We start from the raw sequence: 15,208 nt of genomic DNA on the forward strand, positions 1-15,208 counted from the left end.
AAAACGAATTACTTATTTTTGTTTCTGTTGAAATATGCTTTAACTTTTAATTATTTCTACAAAATTGTACTTTTCCTGTATAATTTCATTTGATATTCATCGATAAAATGAATTAAATACATGAAATGGGTGTCGATACATGTATTGTCTTGCTAGACAAAAAGTCGACCTAGATAAACGCATATGCATGTAACTTCATGGTGACCTTAATCCGCGCATGTGATGTAAGGGTAGATTTTTAAAAGAAAGTCGGATTGCAAAGTGAAAGTGTTTAATCAACGACAAGGAAGACCGACGGACTCCAGCCGTAAAAGAAAAAAGTTCGAAAATAACGCATAGATCCTTTTGTAATTTACGTATTGTGATCAAATGTGGCACAAATATGGTTAGTAGTTGTCATTTTTTATTTGAAAACTGATGAAATTAAATTTAAACAAGATACGTGCTTACCTTTGTATCCGTTATTGTTATTTGTTTTACCAAGGTGAAAGAATTTTTAACCCAGGTGAATGGCCTGCTAATAATCGTCGGAAGTAATGGCGAAAAAAAATAGATCAGAGCTATCGATCTTCTTTGATTAAAAAAACGTTTTCACAATATTCTGTAGGTATTAACGGCATTTATTGCTTTAATTTCATTACTACAAACTTATTTCATTTTGCCCTGTGCCCATTTTACCATCCATTTCATGTTCATCACCTAAATATAGCTGAAATAATGCTGCTCGGGCGTTAAAGGTTACAGACAACCAATTCAACCAATGAGCATTTGGAACGTACGCAAAAATAGTCCTACGCAGAAATTACCCCTGTTCCTCATAGTGCTGTGAAAAAAGTTCTCATCTTATTTAAAAAATTTAAACAGTTTCTGAAAGGAAAAACATTTCTGTACATTTTATAGGTGCATTTTGCTTCTTGTGATGTGAAGCCTAATCTCCATACTGATTTTTAAATATACCCCTATCTTGTGAAAACACTGGGATTTCCCATGCTATTTATAGACCCTTCACTTCCGGTGACCAGTATTGCACTGCAAGTCTGCTAACCCCACATGCCATTCTGAGGATTGTGAGCTGACATATGTAGAATCATGCTGATATATAGTCCTCTGCAGGTTAAAGTTAAGGTAAAGTCCAGAGAAGCCATTGAATATTGTGACATTAGCATAGAAGCCTATGGGAAGTGGAATTAGTGGTTTTTAGCCTAAACCCCAACAATCAATCAATCATTGAACCAGTAAAGTTCATTAGAGTCAGAACTGAAGAAATTTTGCAGCTAGTGCAGCTTTAACCAAATTAAAGTAATTAATAACCTATTGTTCATTGAAATATTATTTCTATGGATCGGCATTTGCTCATAAATTAATCCGCGCAAATCTAGGAAAGATTACGGCGTTTCACCAGACATAATCCAAAAGTCAAATTGTCTTCTATTAACTGAATTGTACATGTCAACAACAGTTAGATTTTCGTGGTCACCCTTTTTTAGCACCTTAGTCCTTATTCTCGAGTCGAAAATGGTAAAGGTCTCTGTATATTTAAAAAAAATGTTGGAAAAATATGTTCAGTGGCAGAACTCTTCAAACATTGTAACATGTAGACAGATAATAAGAAATAGCAGTCCAGGTAAGGACGATGCAAAGGGCAATTCAAACATTAAAGCACTACGGTGGTTTATTTTTATAATCTGTTCAGTTTGGTGTTAAAAAAAACCAAATCCTTCAATGTTAACAACTTGAGTGGCACCTGTTTATGGGAGATATATTTTAACGTGTTATATAGGGTTAATTTTGGCACTAAAATTTTCCCATACTTTATTCTTTTATAACCAGTCAATTTATAACTCCCGTGACCCAGATCAATTTAAGCTTTTATCACTGTAGGATAAGTTTCTGGACCCAAATAAACGAATCACTTTTTCCTAGTTTTGCATGAATCTTACATGGACTGCATTCCATGGGATTTTTCTTTTTATAAAGATTAAGGAAAGGAACGTCCATGTATGGTTCTGTTCTGATGAATACATGGTATACTCTTTTAAATAAGCTTCTACTACTAATTTTCTTATGCGACAATTAATTTCAACAAAATAGCTTGTTAGTGTAATATTGAAGAAAATCCTCGAAATAAAGGCTCCGATAATTTAGACATTTCTCTGAAGTTATGTTGAATAAACAATTGTGTACTTTTAAATTGCTACTCTTAAGCGTACGGAGATATTCTCTATACATCACGCGCATTTTGTTTTAAATGTATATTCTCATCTATGCCTCTCAATGCCACCAAGATTAGAAGAAATATAATTCCGAAAAGTTATACTTAGGATGTATTGACTCATTGTAAAGTGAAATATTTACCCTTTCAACATTGGTCTAAACAAGTCTATTTCGGAGCGCAATTATTTGTTTCCATCGGCACACCTAAAAATTATATATGTACATGTAGGGATTATTTTGAAATAACCATTTCACGATAATCCATTGAAAAATAATCTTTTAGTTTAGAAATGCTAACTAACTGTGATAACGACAACGAGCGATCCCTTTGCGTCATGCTTGAATGCGTTATTTGTAGTCTTACTTTGATCGGTAGAGATACGTAGAGTAATGTCAGAATGCGGTTGTTTTCTTATTGAACTTGGGTTACTACTGGTCAAGTTTGGCTACAACTACAAATTTGTAGTGTATATTTTTAAAGCTCTTCACGGTACAGATTCGGTGCACCTTAATGCTCTAATTATTGTGTAAAGACTAGCTGCAAAAACTTGATCTGTGTAATTCAATAGTTTCCAATCATTGTAGATTAAGAAAAACATGGAGGTGGGTACAAATTTTGGAAAAGATATAAGAGAAAAGGAATTCACTCTGAAAGATGGTGTAACATTTATAAACCAAGGATCTTTTGGAGTTGTACCAAAGAGAGTCCAGGATGCGCAAATAAGGTATCGCATACCTCACAAGGTTTGTCGACCCTATTTTCCTTGTGTCCCATCCTTTTTTTTCATTTCATCATCATTTCATATTCATTGTCTGAATATGGCTGAAATATTGCTGCTCGGACGTTAAACCCAAACAAACAAACACAATTTGGTCGTTCATTAGATATTAGATTAAAATCGTAGAAACAGTTGACGGTAAACGTTCGTACGAAAATGTTTAAATTTTTGGTTTCTTGCACTGTTAATGTTTGATGAAGAAAAATTATTGCAAGTGAAAATTTAGTGTCTGTTAAACAGAAAAACTCTTTTATAAAAACGCCTAGATCTTCAGGTGCTCCTGAGCTTGTGTTATCACTTTCCCTTTTATTTTTGATGCTTTGTCGATCTTGCGTCCGTCGTGTTGTTAAAAGTCATATAAAATCTTTTCTGAAACCACTCAACAGATTTTAACCAAATTTAGTGTGTAACGCAAGGCGTTAATAACATTTTTTTGCAGTTTTTCGACAGAATCTTCAGGCCTGCAAAAGCGCTAAGCTAGTCGTAAAAGGCGACTAAATCGTGCTCAGAAACCTAGCCGGGGGCTAGGCGCTCTGCCCACAGAGCAACTGGAATGTGTGTCCCAGGTGGTGGAATGGGGTACCTCTGGCGTGTTACGTGCTGGGATTGTCAGGCTATAATACGGAAAACCTGACCGCAAACCATAGTGGTGCACCGTGTTGGGAAAAATGTCACGTTCCTCGCACGTTAAAAAGCCCTGCTGTGGTAATCGATAGGAGTAGGAACCTTTGCGCTCCGCCACAGGAGGCTAAATTGCTCGACCCTGCCCATCCCTCCTTTTATCTTGTGGCAATCAAAATTTGTCGACCCTAAACCTCTACAATCAATTAATCAATCGACAGAATCTTGAAAAACTGTTTCAAAACGAAGATATTCGGTTCATATGATGCAGCCCAGAAACATCGCCATTAGATCAAAGTTTTAGAACGACTCTTTGTTAGGTGTTTAACCCTTGAAACGCAAAAAAATCAAGTTTTTGCTGCTTCTAGCCAATATCTTGAAAACGATTATTGATGGAAGAACCTTTCATTGATAATATAATCTGTACAGATAGACCTATAAAAGTTTCCTTTTGTCATAGTTGAATGGCCTTATTCGAGTAATTTCCCCAAAAAACATAAATAATGTTTTTGTAGTGTCATAATATATATATATATGATGATAAAGCTTACAAACGCATTAGTTGTTAACATATCTTGAGACAATAAATATGCTTTTGAAGTTTTGTTTCGATAAAATAAAACAGGTAATTCGATAAAAACTGTCAATTGGTTAGGAAAACCTAATTAGAAGCTATACAAATAAATCAGATGCCTACTAAGACACTCATTCTTGAAGTTACTCCCTTTCAAATATGAGGAATTGTCATTTCGCCATTTACCAAAATGTGCTGAAATTTTAAAAACTGAAGTAGTGATATGTTTCAATTGCTGGAATATTCTATTATACCTGTTATTCATATATTCATCAGATAATCCAGGGGAATGATACAGTCCCTATACTTTGTTAAACAATGTTTTGTTTTTTGCGCGTTATATTACTTTGGTTTGAAATCATGTATTGCGTTAAGGTAGTAGACCTAGGGTATGGGAAATAATCTAAATTTAAAGGTTTTAATCACTAGAACGTTCGCATAATTCCTTATACTTAAGCTTCCATGTGCTACTGATGTTAAAGGGAAATAATTCCAAGCAAGGGTTAAACTTCTGCCTCCAACAACTCTGCTTTATGTAAACTGGGAAATTATTGATTACATGGATATATTTATCTTGGGAAAATGTTTGAAATGACCCTTTCTTTTGCAAAGCAAGATTCCTTTAGATAAAATATTATAATTAAAAAACAAAATTCTCTGTCATGAGACAGTACGGCCAACCTATAACCTGCGTATGGAGTGTTCATATCACAACTCATACGTTATGCCAGAGCTTACCGAAATTACGCAGACTTTTTGTATCGCGTTGGAATTCTAACAAATAGGCTTCTGGAACGGGGTTATGTTGATACAAGATTGAAGTCGTCACTACAGAAGTTTTCTTGTCGTCATAATGAACTCGTTGATCGTTACGGTGTTCAATCTGCACCATGAAAACTGATTTGTTCAACGTGTCATAATTGTTTTTCCTCTTTCGTCTACCCTTGACTTGACTTTTTTTTTAAAGCAAATCGCTCAGCCCCCTGCGGGTTAGGGTGTCAAAAGAATAGGCCTGCACCAGCGCTAAGTTGGTCGTAAAAGGCGAGTTAATAGTGCTCAAAACCCTAGCCGGGGCTAGGGCGCTCTGCCCACAGAGCAACTGGGTTGTGTGCCCCAGGCGGTGGAATGGGGTACCTCTGGCGTATTACATGCTGGGGTTGTCAGGCTATAATACGGAAAACCTGACCGCAAACCATTGTGGTGCACCGTGTTGGGAAAGATGCCATGTTCCTCGCACGTTAAAGAACCCTACTGTGGTATTGTGCCGGAGTAGGAACCATAGGGTTCCGCCAGAGGAGGCTAAATTGTCCGATCCTACACATCTCTCCTTATTTCCAGTGGCAATAAAAATTTCGACCCCCATTTTCCCTGTGTCCCATCAAATTTTTCCTTTCATCATTTCATGTTCATTTTGGTCCCTTGATTGCTCATGCCAGTTTTATAAATACTTTATCTTTTAGTGTTGAAAATGAAACCTTTTTTAATTCCTGATAAGATTTCAAGGTTTTTGTTTTCATCTTGTAGATGTAATACTTGTTTCCATGATGTACCCAGCAATGCTGTTTCTTCAATACAAGTCATCATAATTTTATATTTAGTAACCTTTTTGAATATTTACATGATCTAAACCATTGATGTAAAAATATCCAATGCCTTACCTCAAGATCATTTAAACATTAAAAAAAAACTACACGGTGAAATTCTCTGAAATTTTGGTTAAAGATTTTAAAATGTGTATGTCGCATGATATTAGTTTTGTACGAAAATGCATTGGGGATTTTTTGTATATTAGAGGTTTTTATATGGGCAAATAGATAAAAATTGTCCTCATTTTGTTATTTTAGTTAAATAAAAGCCAAGTAGCTCTTCTGCAACGTAACTTGAACATAAATTTCATGTTAAATCTTATATTTTATTCTTTTTGAAGTGAAATTGACTTAAGATTCAGGTGTTTATTTAAACAATTTATAAAAATGCACGGTGAATTTTACCTACAATTGTCAATAGATGTACTGCACGTAGTACTTCATGTACAAATTTATAATGTAGAATTATTTTTAAAAAAATTAAAAAAACAAATCTTATCTTTCGCCGTACAGGTTTCAAATATGGTGTCATCTAGATATAGCTGAAATATGGCTGCTTGGGCGTTAAACACCATCAGTATATCAATCAAATAAGGTATGCAGCTTTATATGGGTGGGCATTAGTTTTAGCGATTTTGAATGGTATTAAAAATCAATTTGCTGTACGATAGGGCTCTACTTTCACGATTACACATGTAACTATGTTTTATAATTAAAAATGCAGATGTATTCGCGAGTCTTTTGACTTCCCTGATCTATCATGGCACAACCTACGAAGTAAAGTAGACGATTCAAAGGGAGTTGTTGCAAATTTTATCAAGGCCGACAAAGAAGATGTCGTGTTTGTACCAAACGTGACAACAGGTAAAGAAGTATTAGGTTTACATAGTCACATTATCCTTAGAAGTGTTATAGAAATCCAAGTGTAGACCTAATTGTTAAGGATGAAAGGTTTTATTTTACCTTGACACACATTTAAGATTTTTTTTTGTGAAACGATGTAATTTGTTACCTTACCTGTTATTATAAATTTATCTATATGTTTAAAAGTACAAAAAAAACTTTATTGATATATTTATTAAAATCTTTAAAGGCATAAAAGTAAACGTATAAAGTACTATGAAACTAACTACTGGTTTTACAATAAAAGGTTATGATATAAAGATTATTGATATTCTGCTGTGTCATGGGATGCCGAAAAACAAAGAAATGCTGAACATTTAATTTCAAGCCTGCACTGTAAAATTATTTATGAAAGTATTTTAATTTGTTTAAAATATTGTTAAAAAACGCTGTACTTTTTAAAATATATTTTGTTAACAATCATAATGATAATTAAAATAATTCCTGTACAGATATAAAAGGCATAAAACAATTACTAGTGTTATTTGAAATGCATCGTTTTTTTTTGAGTTATTACCTCATGTTTGGTGGTAAATTGTACCCTGTAAGCAGTGGAACGTTCTAAATGACTTGTCATTACAGTTTTCTACACCTGACGCTTCTTTGATATTTTAGCCGTAGCTACTGTACTGAAAGCCTTAGACTTTTCGAATGGAGACATAATATTATGCACAGAATACACTTATCTTCCTGTTAAGCACGTTTGTAACGAGGTATCAGAATCCCTGAATAGTCAAGGTCAGTATTTGAGCTATAAATGAAATTAGAGTAAATTTTAGATATTATTGTAATTAAATTTACGAATATTTTGCTACAGCACAAAAAGGTTTTCATTTTATAGAGCCCCGTGCAGGTCCGGGTGTTAAACGAATAGGCCTGCAGCAGCGCTAAGCTTATCGTAAAAGGCGACTAAATAGTGATCAGAATCTAGTCGGGGGCTAGGTGCTCTGCCCACAGAGCAACTGGGATGTGTGCTCCAGGTGGTGGAATGGGGTACCCTTGTCATGTTGCATGCTGGGGTTGTCAGGCTATAATACGGAAAACCTGACCGCAAACCATAGTGGTGCACCGCGTTGAGAAAGATGCCACGTTCTTTGCTTGTTAAAGAACCCTGCTGTGGTATTTGATAGGAGTAGGAACCTTTGCGCTCCACCACAGGAGGCTAAATTGCCCGATCCTGCCCATCCCTCCTTTTATCTTGTGGCAATCAAAATTTGTCGACCCTATTATCCTTGTGCCCCATCCTTTTTTTATTTCATCATTTCATGTTCATCGTCTGAATAAAGCTGAAATATTGCTGCCCGAGCGTTAAACCCCAACAATAATTCATTTTATTGAAACACCTTCCACACACAACGTGCATGTGTAAATGATGTAAATATTAGTATCATCTTTTTTTTTTCTTTTTGTTCAATGTTTGTGTAATATATATATGTGTCACGGAGATGGCTCTTCTAAGTTTTGAAACTTGTGTCTTAGCCTTTTTGTTCCTGCTTGAACAATAAAATACTAGTATGTTAAAACTAAACTTGGAATGGTGGTTTAGGGTTAAAATGAATTTGTTTATGTTAGTCGATTCATGATATGTGAATGTATTAATTTAGGATATAATTTTATTGAATAAATAATCTTTTAGTTTATTTCTACTTGTGATGTTGTGTTTTTATATTTTTTCATTTATGTTATTTTATACTCTTTCTCTCAATTTTATGTTTGAATGGACTGTGTATCATATTCGTTTTTTTTACACTTTCCTCAGAAGTTAAAGTGGTACATATGAAACTCAAATTTCCAATTATCAGTGAAGATGACATAATTGAATTGTACAGAAACTACTTAAAGGAATACCAACAGATTAAAGTAGCTGTTATTGGTAATGCATTTCTTTTACAGTATGCAGCATTTTGAGAATAAGGCTTTCACGAATTATTCAAATCAAATTTGTTCTTTTTTCTCTTTTTTATAAAGTCATCTATATTGAAAACACATCTATAAAAGTGTTTCTTTCAAATTAAGATATGAAAATGTCCTTGTTAGGTTGAATTTTTCAACTCTTTTCATTTAAAACGAAAACATAAAGAGTGCTTTTATAAATATGTCTTAAACTAAACTTTATACTTTCTTCAAATGGATGTTTTAATTCGAGTTGCGAAATACCTTAAGAAATATAAAAAAAAAAAAACAAAAAAACAAGGAAGACAGGCGTTTGGTAATCTTAAGCATTAAACGTTTCAGATCACATTACCCAGACCACAGTAAAAATGCCGGTTGATAAACTGGTAGCTTTATGTAAGCAAGAAGGAGTATTAAGTTTCATCGACGGTGCTCATGCCATGGGACAGATTCCTATTGATCTCAAAACACTGAAACCTGATTTTTACTCCGGTAAAAGTATCTAATGAAGTAGTTTTTAAGTGTCATCTTTTTTTTTGGCACATTTCTCTATTAATTCTTCAAGAGCAATATTGCAATCACTCCATACGATACATATTTTCAGATTTCTCATCATATATTTTTGGGGAGTACTTAAATATTTAGTACATTGCTTTTGCAGGATGACTTTAACTGCGTCTCTCTTTTCAAGGTTCCTCGCTCATCTGCTTCTAGTTTACTGTACAACTGAATTTTGCAGAAATGGTTGAGTGTGTGAATGTATCGTGCAACATAATGTTTTATCAATTACGTCAGTATTTCAAAGTTTAAGAAAGAAAGAAAAACCAGAGCCTAAAGTACCAACTCGAAATACCCTTTCCCAAAGGACAAATTATATCATGTTTATTTTGCTTTATATAACGACTTGCTTGAGTCTTAGTTTTGTACAATTTTGTTAATTGTCAGTGAAGGGCCTACTCATTTTTATCATTTCAGAGGGAGTCCATGCAAACAAGGGAGTGGGTGGCACATGTCAAATTTTATTTTCAAAATATTTTCATCCATTTTGTATCACTAATGTATCCTTTCTCGAAGTTGAAATTCGGTGTTTTATTAACTGAAATGATTAGAGAGAAATATTTTGTATGGAAAGCATTGGAATTGATTGAAGGAAGGAAGATAACTGCTCACTCTAATTTGGTTGCTTTGCTCGGGAACTTTAAAATCATTTTCAAAGCAATTCATTCTCGATTTAAAACAAACCATATCTTATTTGACATACATATGACATATCAATCACATTGGAAAAAAATATCAATGGGATAAAATTACCCTGTGCCACCCTTTATCAAAGGATCTGCCTAATTATTCATGGACAGCTTCTAAAATAAATCCTTTTCTTTGATGATGGCATCATCTTAAATTGTGTTGTTGCCCGTGCAAGTCCGGGTGTCAAAAGAATAGACCGGCAGCAGCGCTAAGCTTGTCGTAAAAGGCGACTAAATAGTGCTCAGAACCCTGGCCTGTGGCTAGGACACTTTGCCCACAGAGCAACTGGGTTGTGTGCCCCAGGTGGTGGAACGGGGTACCCCCGGCGTGTTACATGCTGGGGTTGTCAGGCTATAATACCTAAAACCTGACCGCAAACCATAGTGGTGCACCGTGTTGGAAAAGATGCCACGTTCCTTGCACGTTAAAGAACCCTGCTGTGGTATTCTCCCGGAGTAGGAACCATAGGGATCCGCCACAGGAGGCTAAATTGCCCGACCATACCCACCTATCCCTGTTTCCAGTGGCAATCAAAATTTGTCAACCCCATTGTCCTTGTGTCCCATCCCTTTTTCATTTCATCATCATTTCATGTTCATTTTATCATCAATTTCATGTTCATCGTCTGAATATAGCTGAAATATTGCTGCTCTGACGTTAAACCCCAACAAACAAACAAACAAACGTTTGTAGTACGTCACAGTAGGAAATGATGATTTCATCACACTATTTCTTGCATTCTATTTGATTAGTTTTACAGAATAGATTCCAATAGGAGCCAACCGTAGAAATGTTAAAGGAGTGTTCTATTTGCTGATTTTAAAAACCGATTGGTGGCCTTTAATAGCTTGTTAGTGTTTACTTGGCCAGATTGCACGTTGGGTATTGTAAGCGTGAATACTAAAGTTCTTTTCTTTTTTTCTGTTTGTATTTATATTCTAATATTTCCCTACTTGTGTTTACTTGTACATTTATGACTAGTTGTATGTTAATAGTCAGTTGGATGGTCTCGGTTGTGTTTTGACAACGTCTTCTTTATTTACATATAAAATAACGAGAATAGGTATTGTGTTTATGTCAAATCGTCGAGGGTCGGCAATGGATTTTAGTTTTATTTTAGGATTATCGAACCGCAAAATGTTAGCCCAAGGTCCAACACTGCTGTATTTTAACTATTATTTTGTTACACAGGGACGCTACATAAATGGTTGTATTCACCAAGAGGTTGTGCCATACTATACATCGATAAAAAATACCAGAAACTTATCAAACCCGTAGTTGTGTCGTACGGCCACAAACAAGATTTCCAAAAGAATTTCTTCTACCAAGGAACAAGAGATGAAAGTCCATTCATCGTGGCAAAAGATGCGATTGAATTCTACAATAGTATTGGGGGTCAAGTAAGCAAACTGAAATACATTGAAACCCTTATAAATCGGACTTTTTTTTCTGCGTCACCGGTGCTAGATTTCACGCTTAAGGGTACCCTTTCTGTCACTGTATGTTATAAATGGTACCTACTTAGTGTTATCTATAAACGAAAATTAACAACTCTGTACTTTGCATGATGATTATATATATATTAAAGATGTGCACCTTCTATTATGGAGGAATTTAATAAGTATTTCGTTGATGTTTAGCACGTTGAACTTCGCAATTTTTTTCAGCAGTATATTTTATCATTATGTTATTACCTGTAAAGATTTTGTAACCAACACTAGATTTTTAACTTGCTTGGTGTTTATTGACCATTTGAAGACACTTGTGTGTTAACAAATATATGGCGGTGGCGCAGGTCCAGATTTGTAATGGTCTTTTTAATTGTTTATTATGTTTGGGTAAGATAAGGGTGTGGTTTTATTCAGGTTGGAAATACATTAAGACTTACATGAAGGGGATTTCTGAAAGTGTCAAGTTAAGATAGGTTTACAGTTTTTCAGGAATCCGTTTAAGCTTCAACATATTATACTGCAATGCATTTATTTTGTAAAAGTGGATGCCTTTCTTGTTCTTCTGATAAAAAAAATTGAATGTAGACAAGCGTCTGATTTTTTATCCTTTAATTACATTTTACTTTATATTTTATTAGCGGATTGTGAAACGAGGGAAATAGAGATGTTTTGTTTTACATTTGTATACCCCAACTTAATGACGGTATGGTATATTTTAATCACCTTGTCTGTCCTTCCGAATTAAGCCACAAATCTCGTGTCCCAGTAGATGGATTAATTTTAAATAAGGTGTGTAGGCTTTGTATAGGTAATGCGTACTTTGTAAGTAGTTTATTGTGGTGCTATTCGATATCATCTCACTATACTAGGTGGGGTATGGTTAGTTGATATTTAGCAATACAACGATTGCATCTTCATGGTATTTACTATCTTAAATAGGATCATCTCGTATCAGTTTAAATTTTTTTCTGACTATATCAGCGATTGATTTTTTACTCAATAGGCAAAAATAAGAGAATATGTGGAGCCACTTTTGAACAATGCTGTTAAATACTTGACACAAATTTGCGGAACTAACACGCTTCCGATTCCAAAATCCATGGAGGTGCCATACATGCGAATGATTCGCTTACCTTCAGTAGGTGTTTTCGAAGGACGAAAAGATTATGTAAGTGTTATAATGGGAACGTCCAGAGTTCTATTCCAATATACGTGTCAGTTCATCTAGACAAAATATACTTGCGAGTTGCTGTTGTTGCTTGGCGTCCGTTGTAGTCATCGTTGACATTTCTATACAAATCTTTTCCTCTAAAAATATTTACTCAATTATAACCAAATTTTGACAGTATCGGTCCTTCGTTATTAACTTAAGATATAATGTCGGTTATATTGGTCGGAAGAAATTGACCACCGTGTCTATTTATTAGTACTTTTTTTATCTTTTTTTTCTAATTTTATCTATTTTTTTTGTCGACTGGAAACAAAGAGTTTAACAACCTGTCGACATAACATAGAAAGTTATAAGGGTATACTGGAACCAGTCTGTCTTTACACGTGTCTTATTCCATTTCTTGAACCGCTCAATGAATTTTCAGATAATTTATAGGAAGAAGGCCATATGTATTTAAAATTACTTTGAAGCGTTTAAACTTCTTTAGCACAATTCTTCCTTCACTGCTCAAAGTATTTCGTTGAATTGCTTGGAAAGGTTAGACATCATATGTAGATGTGAAATGAAAAATATGAAGACTCATAATTACATTCAAAGGTTTCTAAAAATGAGGTAATTGCACTAAAGAGTTAATATTACATGTAAATAATTTCGAAGTCGCAACTTCTCATGAACCAGTCACTTATATGATATTTTTTTAAAAAATTCTTTAGTATTAAATGTAGATTTACATAAAAGAATATAGTTCTTGTCGGATGACTCTAAAATGAGATAGTATAGCTTGAGAATTTTAATTTAATATTTAACTTTTTTTATTTCTCTTCACTTTATTTTTAATCTATTAGGATCCTCGAAGTTCATAATTATGCAATTTGCACTTTTGTATTGGAATAGAATGGGTAACAATAATTTACTAATGCATTTATTTGTCTTCTAAACTTTTCCAGCTTCATGTTGCTCCTCTGATGGTTAATCACATGGAACAACACAACATAACTCCTTTATATACATTCGTTGATGGACAGATCTATATACGTTTGAGTGGAAATGTTTTCAACACGGAGGAGGATTACATTAAACTGGGTAATTTGATTCGTGGATTGATAAATCCAGAGAACAAAACACATGGCTGACAAAGTCCAGTAAAAGGAGATAAAAAGCAAAACAACAAGAAGAGAACAATGTTGTTATTAATTTGTGCATATTATTTATTTCTGTATCAAGTATCAGTCCATGTAAGAATTAGGCAGTCGGAGAAACATGGTATGAAAAAAAACATAATTTTAATAGTGTAATTTAACATTAGCACCATCAGAATCAAGAAAAGCAGACAAGATTTTCCATATCATACTGGATCGTTGAGTTACAATTTCCTAGAAATGCACTGAAAATAAAGATTTCAAGGTCAGATAACTCTGTCAAATCCCCTTGCAGATCCGGGGGTTAAAAGAATAAGCTTGTCGTATAAGGCGACTAAATAGTGCTCAGAAACCTAGCCGGGGGCTAGGCGCTCTGCCCACAGAGCAACTGGGATGTGTGCCCAGGTGGTGGAATGGGGTACCTCTGACGTGTTATATGCTAGGGTTGTCAGGCTATAATACGGAAAACCTGACCGCAAACCATAGTGGTGCACCGTGTTGGGAAAGATGCCACGTACCACGCACGTTAAAGAACTCTGCTGTGGTATTCGATAGGAGTAGGAACCTTTGCGCTCCGCCACAGGAGGCTAAATTGCCCGACCTTACCCATCCCCCTTTTTCCAGTGGCAATCAAAATTTGTCGACCCTATTATCCTTGTGACCCATCCTTTTTTTTTCATTTCATGTTCATTTTATCATCCATTTCATGTTCATCGTCTGAATACAGCTGAAACAAACTCTGTCAAAAACTTTACGATTATATTGAAAAATTGCCGAGTGAATCCAGCGATGCAGAAATCAAATATTGGTCTTTTCAACTAAAGAAAGCATCCTTGAGTGAAATCATATTGTCAGATCGGTAGGGTTTTTACGTACATATTTCTGATTTTTTTCAATTTTGCCTGATTTTTACAAACACTTACACTCAATTATACAGTGGAACCTGTCTAAACCTTACGCCTTTTTTTTGTTTTCGGAGATTCAAAATACAATTGACCTGGTAAAACCGGCCTTTAAAAGAGTCTGGTTTAGTAGGTCTTTGGAATATTCAGTGTTCTCTTTAGACAGGTTGTGCTGTATGTTATCTGATCAAAGGAGACGAACTGACGCTCGACTAAGTCATACTAAGGAAAAGACCACCGTTGAATTAAAATCTAATGAAAAGCATACCAATATGAAAACAAAATTTGATGTAAAGTTACTTACCGTAAAATACAAACGGCTATGGATAATTCGAAAATGTTACAATAAACGTATTTATTTGCTTATTACCGATAATTTATTATTAGTTCATGACAACACTAAGTCGGTTTGGTACTGATACTTCTGGACAATCTTTTAACAAAGGAATTTTTCTACTTTATTTTCCTAATTGACAAACATGCTGTCATACCAAGCTTTCAGTTGCATATTTAAAAAGTTTTTTTTTGTTATTCCGGACCCGATAAAAAATTTAAAAAATGAAGAATGGAAAGTTAAAATTTGAAAACTATAAGTTTAATTACATTAAAAGTGTTTGCGAAAACATTTTCAAGCATGATTCATTCAAACGAAATAAGACGTAAAGATTTTTTTAAAAGAAAGACATGACATGCAGAAGCAATGCATACGACTGTCAATTTGGGTGCC

The 15,208-nt window shown here is 34.5% G+C and overlaps 1 protein-coding gene across 1 annotated transcript; it reads left to right on the plus strand.

Moving 5' to 3' along the window:
* The first annotated feature begins 2,809 nt into the window (after positions 1-2,809).
* Positions 2,810-13,906, plus strand: LOC148612650 (uncharacterized). Its single transcript, XM_088590538.1, has 8 exons — positions 2,810-2,939; positions 6,499-6,638; positions 7,293-7,415; positions 8,437-8,550; positions 8,913-9,062; positions 11,010-11,218; positions 12,273-12,437; positions 13,388-13,906. The coding sequence occupies exons 1-8, from the start codon at positions 2,812-2,814 to the stop codon at positions 13,571-13,573; spliced, it is 1,215 nt and encodes a 404-aa protein (XP_088446664.1). The 5' UTR covers positions 2,810-2,811; the 3' UTR covers positions 13,574-13,906.
* Positions 13,907-15,208: the final 1,302 nt, after the last annotated feature.

Source organism: Perna viridis, chromosome 7 (genome assembly GCF_037379345.1).
Source record: "Perna viridis isolate PV_CMFRI_1.1 ecotype Kerala chromosome 7, ASM3737934v1, whole genome shotgun sequence".
NCBI lineage: Eukaryota > Metazoa > Mollusca > Bivalvia > Mytilida > Mytilidae > Perna > Perna viridis.

Coding starts and splice junctions, on each gene's coding strand:
- LOC148612650 (XM_088590538.1), top strand. CDS start 2,812: ATGGAGGTGGGTACAAATTTTGGAAAAGATATAAGAGAAAAGGAATTC. Junction 7,416..8,436: donor AGAATCCCTGAATAGTCAAG/GTCAGTATTTGA, acceptor CACTTTCCTCAG/AAGTTAAAGTGGTACATATG. Junction 8,551..8,912: donor GATTAAAGTAGCTGTTATTG/GTAATGCATTTC, acceptor TAAACGTTTCAG/ATCACATTACCCAGACCACA.